The sequence below is a fragment of the Halichoerus grypus genome, chromosome 3 (genome assembly GCF_964656455.1).
Source record: "Halichoerus grypus chromosome 3, mHalGry1.hap1.1, whole genome shotgun sequence".
Taxonomy (NCBI): domain Eukaryota; kingdom Metazoa; phylum Chordata; class Mammalia; order Carnivora; family Phocidae; genus Halichoerus; species Halichoerus grypus.
The window spans coordinates 97,009,958-97,024,342 of NC_135714.1; the positions used below are offsets into that span (position 1 = coordinate 97,009,958).

Consider the following 14,385-nt stretch of genomic DNA (forward strand, 5'->3'; position numbering starts at 1 on the left):
GCAGTCAATGACAAAGCCCAAACTCAAAATACTAACAGAATATACGGAGAAGGTATCACATGATTATATGGAATTAACAACATTTTTTTAAAGATTTTATTTCTTTGAGAGAAAGAGAGAGAGAAAGCATACATGAGCAGGGGGAGGGGCAGAGGGAGAAGCAGACTGCCTGCTGAACAGGGAGCCCAGAATGGGCTGAGATCATAACCTGAGCTGAAGACAGATGTTAACCAACTGAGCCACCCAGGTGCCCCTAACAATATTTTTTAACTGTACAACTGTCTTAGTGAAAGATAGAAAATTGAAGATGCTACATAAATATCATTGGATCGGTGCATTTAAAAGCAAAAACATTGGAATTATCAATTAGCAAAGAAGACAAAGAGCTTGAGTTTTAGCGATACAGTTTCTATTGCATTTTTAAAACAGTTATGAGCCATTCATGCTGGTATAGGGAGATAAACATTTTCAAGAAAAATAAAGACATTTCTAAATGTTCTAAACAGCATTTTCAGATTGTTTTATGAATCACCAAGCATTCATTAAGCACCTGTGACTTGTAAGGTGCTGTGTTCTGTCCAAACTGACCTGGACCGTGGACACTAAGTATACCATGGAAAAAAGTATGAAAAACTTCAGTGATATTACAAAAGGAAAAACAGTGTTTTAGAAGGAAATAACAGGGAAGCATTACAAACCTGTTATCCTTTGCCAATTAAATCAGCTATAATACACCTTACTCTTATATATGTTTTTGCACATAACCTCAAAAGAAATGCATACGCATCAGTGGGAAGAATGGCACACTGCATTGGTCAGGCAAAACATCCACATCAAACCTAGTAATTAATATGCTGGAAGTTGTTGCAGGCAGTAAGATTTAGGGTAGTCAGAAGGCAAATCAGTCAGGAGAAGAAAGACCACACATTGAGTTTGTAAATGTCAATTATGAAGTATGAGGACATATTAAGTGAAAAGATGACCATAGGAAATTGGAGAGGGAGTGGTGCATTGGAAGGCACAAATGAGAGGTTGAAATAGGTATGTATATTCAAAAATCATCCATGAATAAGTAGATGGTAAAGCCACTGGTGATTTACAAGGGAAGACTAGAAAGAAAAGGGAAAGCTGAGGATAATTCTTATATAAATACTAAAAAAAGGAAAAGGAGCTGTACTTCAACATAAGATTTTCAGATAAGAGTCCCTTATACCTAATGTGCTTCTACTGAATATATCGTAATTTTGAGATACTACTACCCTATTCACTGAATCATCAAAGATGAAAAGTGGTTAAATACCAGTTTAGCAAAATATTCCTATTTCATAATAATGCTACTTCAAGTGCTAAAAACAAATTCTAACATATCACTACTTAGTAAATATCTCTGAACCAAATTTACAGCAAAAATATGCACATCAACATATACTATGTCTTTAGAGAAATAGAAAGACAGTCCATCTGGCTCCACAGTCTATTACTTTTTCTGTATCTAACTACCAATGGAGAAGTTATTTTGAGAAAATGAATATCAAAGGTGAAAGATAAGCTGTATAAAAAAAGAAAAAGAATCATAGATGATTGTCTATGTTCTGTTAATAAACAATCTAGCTTTGCAATAAATTATATGAAATGTATAGACAATAGAGTTAACTGGCTTTATTTTTATAAAGATTAATCTGATGTTGACATTAGATGATAAAGATGCTATTGAAGAGTCTTGTTTTGTGGTAGAGTCGTAGCTGAATCACTTCCATGTGTCAGTCCAGATCCATCTAAAAATCATACAAAGGGCTTCCAAAACTGGCAGAAGCAAGTTAACTATTACTCTATAAGAAGAGAACTTTTTAATATTCCTCCTCTTATTATTATAACCTTAAATGTTATTATGAGATAATGATATTAGTATTTCAGGTACTTTTTCCCCTTTCTTTTGGTTTTCAAGTTTTCTAAAGCCATTATATTTTAATAAACCATTGGTTTTAATATTATTTTTCTGGTCATAAGTCTACTAAGAGCTCCTCACCCATAGATTTTTTTAAATCATGCCTTGCACTGATAAAACCTAAAAGTGGCCAAGAACATTGAATTTTTCTACTCAATTTAGAACCTGATTTCATTATTCCAAATCAAGATCTAGCCCACAGCGCTTTTTCAATGAATGCAAGCAAAGTTATGGATGGGGTTAGAGGTGGGGAGTTATCCCGATTCTCAGTGGTTCACTATTATAACTTTAAATGAAGTGGCAAACACATTGCTTTAATAGACTTTTGTGAAAAGTTTTAAAATATTATTATTTTGATGGCATGAAGGAATAAGTTTTTAAAGTATTATTAATAATATTCAAAAATAATAATTCTCAGAATATAGTTTTAACAAATTAGAATACAAAAAGACAAAGAAATATATTTAATAATTATAGCTGAAGAAAAATAACTTTTCAAAGAGCTCATTTTAGTTACAGTTCAGGTTTCCTTGGCAGCCCTTTTAAAAAATGTAAGTGGTACTTATTTGTGGAAGAATTTCCTGAATTTCTAAGCTCACAATCATAGCTTGTGGGCTTTGTATAGTAAGAGTCACTTCGGTTACTCTCATTATATCTTCTTAAGCTTTGATTTTGCCAGCAAATATCTCTCTGCAAATGGGCTGGCCCAAAACAATGGCACCATTAATTGCTAAGTGAGCTGAAAAACAATGAGACCTCCAGGCTCTCGTACAAATTGGACAGTCAGAGCCGTCGGCCTAATCAGATACGGTTGTGCTCGTCTATGGACCAGTTGGACTCCTCGGAAATGTTCTCCACATCTGTCACTTTCCCACTTCTCACAATAAGCACATGTCAACCTTTATAGTTCTACAGTCCTGTTTTCTAAGAAATCCGTGCATATATGTAGGCAAGAATCATATTGGTTTGGCATAGTCCTCCAGAGGGAGCTCAATTAGAAGCCAGGCTCAGAGAAAAACATAAAAAAATACATGAGTATAAGAAAGGTTCACGATTTGTGTGAGTTAAAGGGAATAATACAGTAGTAAAATCTAAAAATCTTTCAAAAGCCATGGATGGATCTTATTAGCAACTGTTAATTTTTTATCTAAGTCAATACACCATTTCAGGACCCCATGCACCCATTATTTCCCATCTTATGCAAAAACATACTAATCACATTTAATTTTAAATCAAAATTAAAAATTCAAAATTGTTTGTGTAAGAATTTCAGTAATTACGAAGAATTGACACTCCACCTTTGGAATTAACATAAACAAAAATTATTGCATTGAATCCTTACATAAGAATGATTATAATTATTTCCCTCATTCTCTCTGACAGGAATGAAAATATCTGATAATATAAGCAGCAAAACAGTCTCATATAAGTACATGATTTAAAACATACATAAGTTTTGCTTTTAAACAAGGTGGTTTTGGAATCCTCTCCTTGGACTTGACTACTTCACTTTTTTTGAAAAAATATTGGAAATTTATCAGTTATTGGGGTGCCTGGCTGGCTCAGTCGGTAGAGCATGCAACTCTTGATCTCAGGATCACAAGTTCAAGCCCCACATTAGGTGTAGAGCTTACTTAAAAAAAAAGAAAAAGAAAAAATATGTATTAGTTACTACTCTTTTTTTTAATCATCTATTATTACTTCCCTTTCAGGGCTTATTATGTTTATCTTACAAACTAAACTATAAAAGCACAGAGGACTTATTTATGAATAATAATAAATCATCCACACAAAGGGTGATCAAATACAAATGTGTGTTTATTTATTTAACAAATATTTGTTGCACACCTAGCTCAAGTCAAGTCCTGGGCTAGCCTGGAGATGCCAGTAGTAAATGAGAGACAACTACAGCCACAGATCTGAGCCAACTTGATGCATATACGTAAGTTCTTCAAGTAGTTAGCCTACATTTTGTTTGTCTATTCCAACCTGTTCTTTTGAAACAAAGATGTAATCTATGAGAAGCGCATAGACCTGATATTTGGAATCTCATCCCTGACACTATTTAGCAGCTATAATTTAGGAGAGTCACTTAAACTTTGTGTCTTTGTTTCCTTATTTGCTTGTCATGTGTTTTTCTTCATAGCTCTGCCTTTGCAGAAGTTCATATATACAGGGACACTGGTACTGTGTCTTATTTTTCTTAGATTTCCCTGTGGCTTAGTAAAGTGTAGTAAGAGTTCAAATTCTTCAACCTAACTAAACTTATAGGTAAATAAGAATTTGCCCCAAACTACTAAGATTTCTTTAATATACATATAATAATATATAGTTATAGGCAGTATTGATTTTAGCCCAAACTTTATGGAGATAAAATGAATAGCTCTTAAGTCTGGAATTTGTTTTACAGGCAGGCATTGTTCTATGTGATTCAATGCAAACATCTCATTTAATACTTTCCACTGTACTAGTACTAAGGAGTCGTTAAGAGCAGTAAAGATTCACCCAAAGAATCCCGGACACACCTTCGGTACATCTATGTCCTTAGCATTAATGTAAAGTTCGCCATCACACAAGTGCACTACCAGTTAAGTCACTATCTTTGTCTTTGTTCTTTTTTTCTTAACTTTCTTATTAGAATTATTAAACAATACACAAGAACATAGATATCCATATGCAACTATCACCAACCTCTTTCCCCTCTCTCCACTGAATTAGTTTAAAGTAAATCCCAGACACCATAGCATTTCACTCTAAGTACCCTCAAAACATTATCACACATAAAGAAAACAAAAATCATTTCTTAATATCATATAATACACATCTACCAAGTTTCAAATGTCCCCAATTTTCTCATAAGTGCTTTTAATAATTGGCTTGTTCAGGTCAGAACTCAAACAAGACACACATTTCTTTTCTTTCAAAATCCTTCTTGTAATATCTAACGTATCGGTTAGGTCTTCAAACTTTTGACTCTACCACTTGTTTTGTCAATAACTCATTATTTTCCCATTTTCTCATTTCATACTTCCAAAAGCCTGTTTATCCTAATACAAGAATGGCCAATTCTACTCTGATAATTTGACTATATTGCTACACAGCTGGAATCAAATATATTTAGGCTGGAACTATGTCCTGTCACTATTAGAGAGAACAACAGTGTGCTATTTGATGATCATTCTTAATTATTACTTAATTATTACTAAAAAAGATATTTCATGTACAGTGGTCAATAATTTATTTTCCTATATCAATCCCAATACTCTGTCAATGTAGGACTATTCATGGAGAGTTGATATTTTTGTTTCAATAAAAATAAAAATATTTATAACAAATGCTTTAAATGCTTACAGAGAAAATACAGATTCTTTTAACTGATCCAGCCAGCTCAGAGATAACTACAATTGTTATTTGCTATACTCTATTTTCTTGCTTAAGTAAGAAATAGAGAGGTATGGATTGAAGATACTGAAAGACTGATAGGAGTAATGGGGGCAAACTCTAGATTCAGATAGAACTAATTCAAACCCCATTTCTGGTAATTATTAGCTTTTTGATCTATAAATCTCAATCTTTCTGAGCATGTTTCCTCACTGAAAAAAAAAATAAATAAATAACATTTACATTGTTGAGCAGCTTAAAGAAATGTGTGGCAATTAAGAATGCAAGTTCATTCATTATAGTGCATAGACAAATCTATTATTAATGGCTTCAGAGTGTGAACTGTGAAATGGAATTAATAATAAGATATAAATGTGCACTTTATATTGAGAATTTGAGAGAGCCTGTGGCATTTTAAAAATGTATTAAAAAAAAACAAACAAATCTTTCACTAAAGGTATTTCTTGTTTGAAATCTCTGATCATACTCCTGTCACCAAATTTTAAATATTTTAATAGCCATGCCTTCAATTATATTATAGGCTCAACAAATGGAAAAATAGTTATGTACGTAACCTAACAATACAAAGAGCTCCCCTTGCTGACTCTGTTCACTTTGATTATTTTTAGCCAAACTAGTGACCGATTTCAATTGCATAAATATAAGTTAATGACAATTATCTACTATAATGACAATTATCTACCTCTGCCACCATGTGAAATGAATATATATTACTGCGATCTTAACTAGTAGATATAAAAATAATTCTCTTCAGCTTTGCAGCTGTCTAGATGCAAATAAAACATTTGAGATTTTGCACAACCTATACTCATTTTCAGACTTGAATGTGTCATTTCTTGTCCCTCCAGAAGAGAGATAACCAAAAAAACCTACCAAAAAATGCTGTCTTTGATTTTTATTAAAATGTAAGCAGAGTCAAAAGGCTCTCTTTGGGCCAGAAATAATTATTTCCATAATCCAAAAGAATAGTCTCTCCGCCTGATGTAACTGCCTTGATTATTAGAAAAATACTGTATCAGAAATTTGACACAAAATGGACATTTTTAAGATTTTAGTCACATAACTGCTTCTGTATTAAATTGCTTTTGTATAATGTCCAAGTAGAGCAACAAAAAATATTACTATAAATAACTGATTATTTAAAATAATTTTAAATGTGGTCCAGAAGAATAAAAATAGTTTACTTTAAAAAAGAGAGCCTTACAAGAAAACACTTCCAATACATTAAAATTTTTAATGCAACTTCAAAAAGCAATTCAGAATCCCAGGAAAGAGAATTTATGGAACCCTAGGGAGGAAACCCAGATATGACACCTCTGGTTTCCACCTGGACAGTTCCATTAACACATTTGAAACACAAGAGCCTCCTGAGACTCAGTGGAGAGGTTCTGTCTCACTGACTTTATCCTATCCATCTGACAGTCACCCTTTGAGATCCAGGCCTGGAATGTGTCCCAGCTACAACACAGTATTAGTTATGTTAACTGTGATAGAATAAAGAATGTACTTTAAATAAACTGGAATGTATAATATAATTAAACAAATATAAGAAATCCAAAAGATTTAGAAAAGAAATTAAAATTATCAGGCTTAATGGCTTGAAATGAACACAAATAGTGTCTTAGGCAAGCGTGTAGGGATATATGACTGAGTTGGGCAAGTGGCTTATGCAGAAGGACACAATGTCAGGAGTGGTTGAGGAAGTGAAAAGGCTGCTTCATGAAATCAGCCAGATCAGTGAAAAGCCTGCAGAAGTAGAAGGGAAAGCAGATGGTACACACTGGTTACATTTACAACAGCGATACCAATTCTAAAAGCCCTGCTTTTTCTTTTGTGATTCAGTCCAAACTATTCAGACATTTTTTGCTATCACTGAGACAAACACACACAAGGTCTTTGCAAAAGTTTATAATACTTTCCTTCCCATTCACAATAAAAAAAAAAAAAACTAGGAATTTTCATTTTAAAATAAATATTCTTACAATTAGAAACCTAATGTTTATTCTCAAATGTATTCATGACTTTTAGTGAATAATGTTATGTGAAATTTAGGGCTCCTTAAAGCTCACTTGACTTAATATAAATTGTTATGTGTTCTCAAAACTTTCATTCTGGGACTAAGGAGTATGCTGGCTTGTTTTAAACTTTTTCCTGATGTGAATGAAAAATCAAAACTTTTTAAACCTTCTCTAAAAGTAATATAGTCATTCTCTCTTTCACCCAAGCATACACAGCAAAATACTACTGCAAAATAATGGTCTACTTTTTGAATTTTCCCATTGTGTTTTTCACAGAGACTCTACTTCTTCTCAAACATCTCTGATACTCAAATCTCACTGAAATATAGAAAAATACAGTTAAATATGTGCAACAATAATGTGTGATAGAAGAGTTTACATTTATATATAATATGAACTTCTACTTGTCTTTATGCTTCTATTCATCTAACCCACATATGACTCAAATTACACATCTTTTTTTAAGATTTATTTATTTATTTGAGAGAGAGAGAGAGAGCGAGAGCCTGCGTGCACACAGGTAGGAGGGGTGGAGTGGGGGAGAGTCTTAAGCAGTCTCCACAATGAGTGCAGAGCTTGACACAGGGCTCAATCTCATGACCCTGAGAGATCAGGACCTGAGCCACAACCAAGAGTTGGTCACTTAACCAACTGCACCACCCAGATGCCCCTCAAATTACAGATCTACTCTGAAGGACAGGTGGAAAATCAAGAAGAAAGTAGGCAATTCTATACTGTCATTGCATTGGTAAAGCAATAAGTGAAATTAGACTGTTTTACGATCCTAGTAATATTGGGAAAGAGATAATAATAATTTATAGTAGACAGTATTAAGTCAAGAATGCTTGTTGTAACCTCTAAAATAACTGCTAAAAGAATAGTAAGAAATGTATGGCTAACAAGCTAATTTGAGTGGGGAGGGAAGGGGGGGAGACTAAATAATAAAATACTTGCATTTGGTTAATTTAAAGAAAACAAGAAAGGATGGAAGAAGCATAATAGATAACATATGGGACAGGTAGGAAAACAGTTATTTAGAACTTTAAATAGAAATATTTCAGCGGTTATGGGGTGCCTGGGTGGCTCAGTCATTAAGCGTCTGCCTTTGGCTCAGGTCATGATCCCAGGGTCCTGGGATCAAGCTCCGCATCGGGCTTCCTTCTCTGCGGAGAGCCTGCTTCTCCCTCTCCCACTCCCCCTGCTTGTGTTCCTTCTCTCGCTCTCTCTCTGTCAAATAAATAAAATCTTTAAAAAAAAAATATTTCAGCGGTTGTATTAATAAAAAATGGACTAAATACTCCAAAAGAAAGAACATGAGACATTATTAAAGAAAAATAAACTACTTATAAAAGGCATATCTTAAATATAAAGCTACACAAAGTTTGAAAGTAAAAGTAAAAATCCAAACCAAAAAAATTTTATAGTTATATTAATAGACTTTAAGGCAATATGTATTATTAGAGAATAAATGGTACTTCAAAATGTTTATAAGCTGGTGAGTCCACTTGAAAGACATAAAGATTCAAAATCTTTATCGATCTAATGGTTTAGCTTCAAAGTATATTCAGCACAGATTAACAGAACTAAGAGGAAAAACTGATTAATCCTCAATTATAGTGAGAACTAACATTTTTCTAACTGTTCAAATAAGCTGATAAAAATCCAGTAGGCACATAAAAGAATGACAATGAGCAAATCTGACCCAACTGATTGATATAGAATACCACATACCAGAATAAGAGAATACATCTTCTTTTCATATAAACATTTATCAAAATGAACCATATGTTAAGTTATAAGGGAAGGCTAAGCAAAGATTAAAATTATTTACAGTAGGATCTCGGACCACAGCAGAAATACAATATAAGAAAATCCCCAACTTCTAAAAAAAAAAACAGTCAAAGAAGAAATCAGAGTGAAAAGTATAAAATATTTTTTAACTAATTGACAATGAAAAAACCATATGTCAAAGCCTGAGGAATACAGCTAAACAAGTGCTTGGAGAAAAATTTATAATCTTGAACATTTATATCGCACACACGCACAAAAAAGAAAATCAATGATCTACGTATCTATTTCTAGAAATTAGAAAATAGCAAATTAAACTAAAAGAAAAAAAGGAAATACAGTAAAAGCAGAAAAAAAAGTAAATTTACAGCAGATAGAAGTCAATAAAACCACAAATTCATTCTTTAAAAAGACAAAAAATGTTGACAAACATATGGCAAAACTGAGAAAGAAAAAAAAGGGGGAGAGAAGGCAGAACTTATCCAACATGGGGAATGAAAAAGATGACATAATTACAGTCTTTAAAATTTATGAAGAAAATATATATACAACTGTATACCAGTAAACCTTAAAATTTACATGATCTGGAAAATTTTCTAGAAAAACAATTTATCAAAACTTTACAAAAGAAGAAATTAAAAAATGTATTTCTATAACTGCTATATCTTTATTTGTCATCTTTTTATAAGGAAATCTCTAGCTCCAAATTAACATACCAGGAAAATTTTCCAAATATTCAAGTAAAATCCTACACAAAGTCTTCTCGTAAACAGAAAATGGAGTAATTCCCATATCATTTTATGGAGTCAGCATAACCTTGATACAAAAACCTGAAAAAGATGTTTTAAGAAAGGTAAAAAATCCTGAACAGAAACATTAGCAAATCACAGCCAGCCATATAAAATGAATTAAAATTTTATACTGAATATTGAGGGTTTTCTGTGCCTGAGAAATTGATGGCCACTAAAGAAATATGAATAATATTTTTTTAAATTATGGTTGATCTTAATCCAAAATACACTTCAAGTATAATATGATGATTTACATTTATAAATTAAGTGGGAGACTCTCAAAACAAAATTTAAGCAAAAATGGTTACTATTCTGGCCATAACGTACAGCATATTTTCCGATGTAGCATTCCTCACAGTTCTTGGGACCCGAATAAATCAAAGAGAATATATGTAATGAAAGATTTCTCAAATATGTTCTGTAGAATTCTGGTACACTTTAAGAGGAAAACACACTAGAGTTTCCCAAATTTGTTTGATCTTGAAACCACCATCTCCCTTTTTCTGGCATGAAACAGTACTCTTTGAATCATTTTGCTTTAAGTAAATTTGACAATTCAAAGAACTTTTTGAGGTTGGTATACCATGTATTACACCAATGAGAAAACTAAAGCTCAGACAAGGAAGACTCGCCTAAGGACACTGGGCAGGCAAGTTGGAGAAATCCACATGTTTCACTTTCGATGTCTCATGAAGTCCATATAGAAGTCTAAGATGCTATTTTATTCACTTAGACTATGCCAATTTTGTCACATATTTACAAAAAAAAAATTTTAGACATATGTCAGCAACTTGGGAATTATTTTAAAAATTCATCCCTCTTATCACAATATGCATGCAAAATATGAAAGGTAAGAGATAACTGACAAACTTTTATCCCTATTTTTAGTCCTGCTTTCTTTTTTAAAACATCAGATCAGTGGCAATGATATTGAATATAGCTAGTTCTCCCATTCCAATTTTCCTTATCTGAATCTTGCTGGATCAATATCCTTTTACTCTTTGACTTTATACATCTGCCTTGCCAGTTTCCAATTATGGGTCAGCCCATCTGTCCATTTCTTTTGTTCCTTTTCCCAGGCTGCTAAGAATATATTGCAGTGAAATCAACACCGCTATGCAACTTTCTTGCTATTTTTAAAAATACATTTGACATTTATCCACTTATTGTCCCAATTCTTTAATCAACCATTAGTAGGAGATTTCAAATCCAAGTTTCGAAGCCCAGCAAATGTCCTTGTTTCATACTATCAGGAAATAGAAACCATTAGGAACAAATATTTTCAACCTCTGCTCCACCTCAAAATTTACTAAAAAAAAAAAAAAATCACTTTTATCAATTCTATTTGCTCTTTTCTCAAAGAAAACCATGCTTTCTCTTCCAATAATTGATTCTCTATCAATTATCATCTGCCTACTCAACTCTTCTTAGAAGAGTCATTTGTATTTGCTGCCTCCTCCTTCTCACTTTCACTCATTCTTCCATTCATTATAATCTACCTTTCCTCTGATTACTCCACTAAAAATGTTCTTGGGAAAAAAATCTCCTATTGTCTCATAGTTGTCAAATCCAGTGACTTCTTAGAAGTCCTCATCCTTCTTGACCCCACAGTCCTGATTTTCTAAAACTGACTGCCCTATCTTTGAAATTTCCTGATCTTTGATCTTCTATTACACCTCTGTTTTCATAGCTTCCCTAAATCTCTGATTATGCTTCATCTTCTTTAACAGTAACTTCCCCTTTTTTGCTACTTAAATACTGTTTTTTCCAAGGTTCTACTGCTATCCATATTCTCTTCCGTCTATCTTCATAGACACAGTAATCTTATGATTCACAGGAATTCAACTATTAGTTACACAGTCAGAACTCAAGTCTACATCTTTAGTCCCAGCCAGTATTCTGAGTATCAGAGACATATGTTTCAAAGACTGCCTTATCAAACTTATCTTACTATACCTCCAACTTAACTTGTTCAAAACTGAGTTCCTCATTTTCCCTCTAAAGTCTGCTTTTCCACCTGTCTTCCCACATAATAATGAATCATCTTTTAATCAGTTGCCACAGCCAAAAAACCTACCATTCACAAGGGTCTCTAAGCTTCTAATATTAAATATAGCTTTTGAGTCTTATTTTCTTTAATTACTTATCTAAGGATTCCATCCTATTTCCATTATCCTAATGAAAAAGCTCATTATCATGCCTAGTTTTAGAGTCTGATGATACCCTTTGCCCACTTTCTCTCACACCAAAAATACCCTTTGCCTTGCTACCAGAGTTCTTTCAGTACATATTTTATTATTTTCATCTTCCATTGAAAGAATTCTTACCCATTTCCTTACTATCTACAGTATATAGATGAAAATCTTCACTATATAATTCAAGACCATTGGTAATGTAGCCCCAAACACCTGCCTAGATGTTCTTCCAATTGCTGACTTCATCATTCTATGTTCTAGTCATACAAAGTAACTCAGTTACTTTAATACATCGGTCAATCACCACACCTCCATGATGACGTACAAGGAACACCTACAATGTGATTTTTTAAACTATTCTTTGCTTTTAAAATCTTACTTGCTTTTTACCTAGCTTTTTACCTAGCTACCTAACATGCATGCACAGTCAAGACCCAATTAAAATGCACCAAATTCTGTCAAAGCAAAACCAGCTCATCTCTTTCCTCTTTATTCAGCAGAATCACTTTACTTTTCCATCTAAAATTACATAGCCTTTAGTGAGACTTTTCATGTTATACATAGTTGTGAAGTAGTGAAAATAAAACCATATATCATCTGGGAAGTCAGAGGTATCTTAATCTTCATCCCATATCTTTTTTTTTCAACTGTGAAACCTTGGAGAGGTCATTTTTTTCCTGTCTAAAACTTAGTTTCTTCATCTTTCGAAGAGGTGTAACAAATATATCACAGGGATGTTGGAAATATTTAAAAAGGCATAGTGCCTAGAACATTAACTATTTGATTTAATTTCATTCACTTTAATAAAAACAAAAACAATGTAAAAGTAACATCTGTTAGGTATACACTAATGTTTTATGCACTTTACATATGTTGATTCATTTAATTCTCACAATACTACTAGATGATTTTACTATAATTTCCCCATTTTATATATGAGGAATCAAATACTTAAACACATTAATTAACCTGACCAATATCACAGATATAGTAAATAGGAGAGCCAGGATTTCAACCTAGGTAGTCTGGTTCCAGGTTTCTCTCTGGCTAATAAAGGCAAACATCCTTTGATTTTTGTGTTGTTTGTCTAAACTGTCTCCCTTTCTACTTTGCTATCAGCTCCAGTTCTGGCTTCATCCTGCCCAGCTTCTCCCAGATGGTTCATTCCTGCCTTTGACCTCTGACTTTGTCATTTAGACTGTCACTATAGTATTTGAACATCTGCTTTGCCCAAAGGTTGCTTTGTTTGTGGATCCTTTTGCATTTTCAGGAAACCCTCAAACATCTCCCCACCACCACCACCACCAGTTCCTTACCAGACCAGTGGCCCATATTTCCAACAATTCCAACTGTGGTCACATGGCCAGTATTTCTAAAGATCAGTGCTTTTCAAGTGAGAAGGTATCATGATAGTACTTCATAAAAACAAACCAAATGATTCTCATTTTTCTTAAATAAGGAAAACTAAAACTAAGAGAAATTTAATTTAATTTAGGTCTTCAAATTGCAAGTTAGTGTCTGAAATGGAAATAATCGGTAGTTTCGGTAAGAGAGTTTTATAATTGCTTGCAAACATGATTTTCTCTTATAAGTCTCAATCTTATTCTTCCTTGTCTTCTGAATATGACCCTCCACTTATCATATCCACTGTTTCTATACTTAGATCTTCATAGCCAGCTCTCTCCCAGCTTTTTACATTATCTTCTTGAAAATATTCAGATGATTGAAGCAGACAACCCTAGTACTACATTACTGGACTTGAAGCATTTTCTTTCTTTCTTTTTGTTTTTAATTGTTTGTTCTAATAAATCTACAAGACAAACCGAGAATTTTCTTAATCTCAAGTAATTCTAGTTATAAGAAAGTTTCTCTTGTATGAAGAGCTATAAATCATTAGAAATACAAATAAGTAAAAATTAAATGGATATTGGGGACATGCAATATTTCTCTTTTACCTTTATTTGCTACAAATAAGTTTTCAGTAGAAATCATTAATCCAAGTAATTCAGTTAGCAAAACTGAAGGGGTTGTAAGTTAAAATATTTATTAAGCTTTAAAGACAGATAAAAAGTGATTGCTTTTTTGGAGGTATGTAAAGGAAGAAATATTGGGATCCACAAAAGGAATCTGAGCAGTAGGAATGTCAACAGGCTTAGCAAGCTCTCCCTTTAGTACCTACATCCTAAGCTTAGATGTTCCAAAGATTGTATACCCTGTGGCAAACCAAACAAAGAAACATGATTGGT

At 33.0% G+C, this 14,385-nt stretch overlaps 1 protein-coding gene across 2 annotated transcripts in view; it reads right to left on the reverse strand.

Annotated features, from left to right (window-relative positions):
* The window catches only part of LOC144381367 (uncharacterized), a 476,769-nt gene that overhangs the window by 45,269 nt on the left and 417,115 nt on the right, over positions 1–14,385 (reverse strand). The window contains exon 1 of one of the 2 annotated variants that reach the window (XM_078069178.1): positions 9,870–9,990. The exons of the other annotated variant lie outside the window; for it this stretch is intronic. Coding sequence (XP_077925304.1) covers positions 9,870–9,945 — 76 coding nt within the window. The 5' untranslated portion in view covers positions 9,946–9,990. Of the gene's footprint in view, positions 1–9,869; positions 9,991–14,385 lie in introns of those variants that run through there. 2 annotated transcript variants of the gene reach the window in all.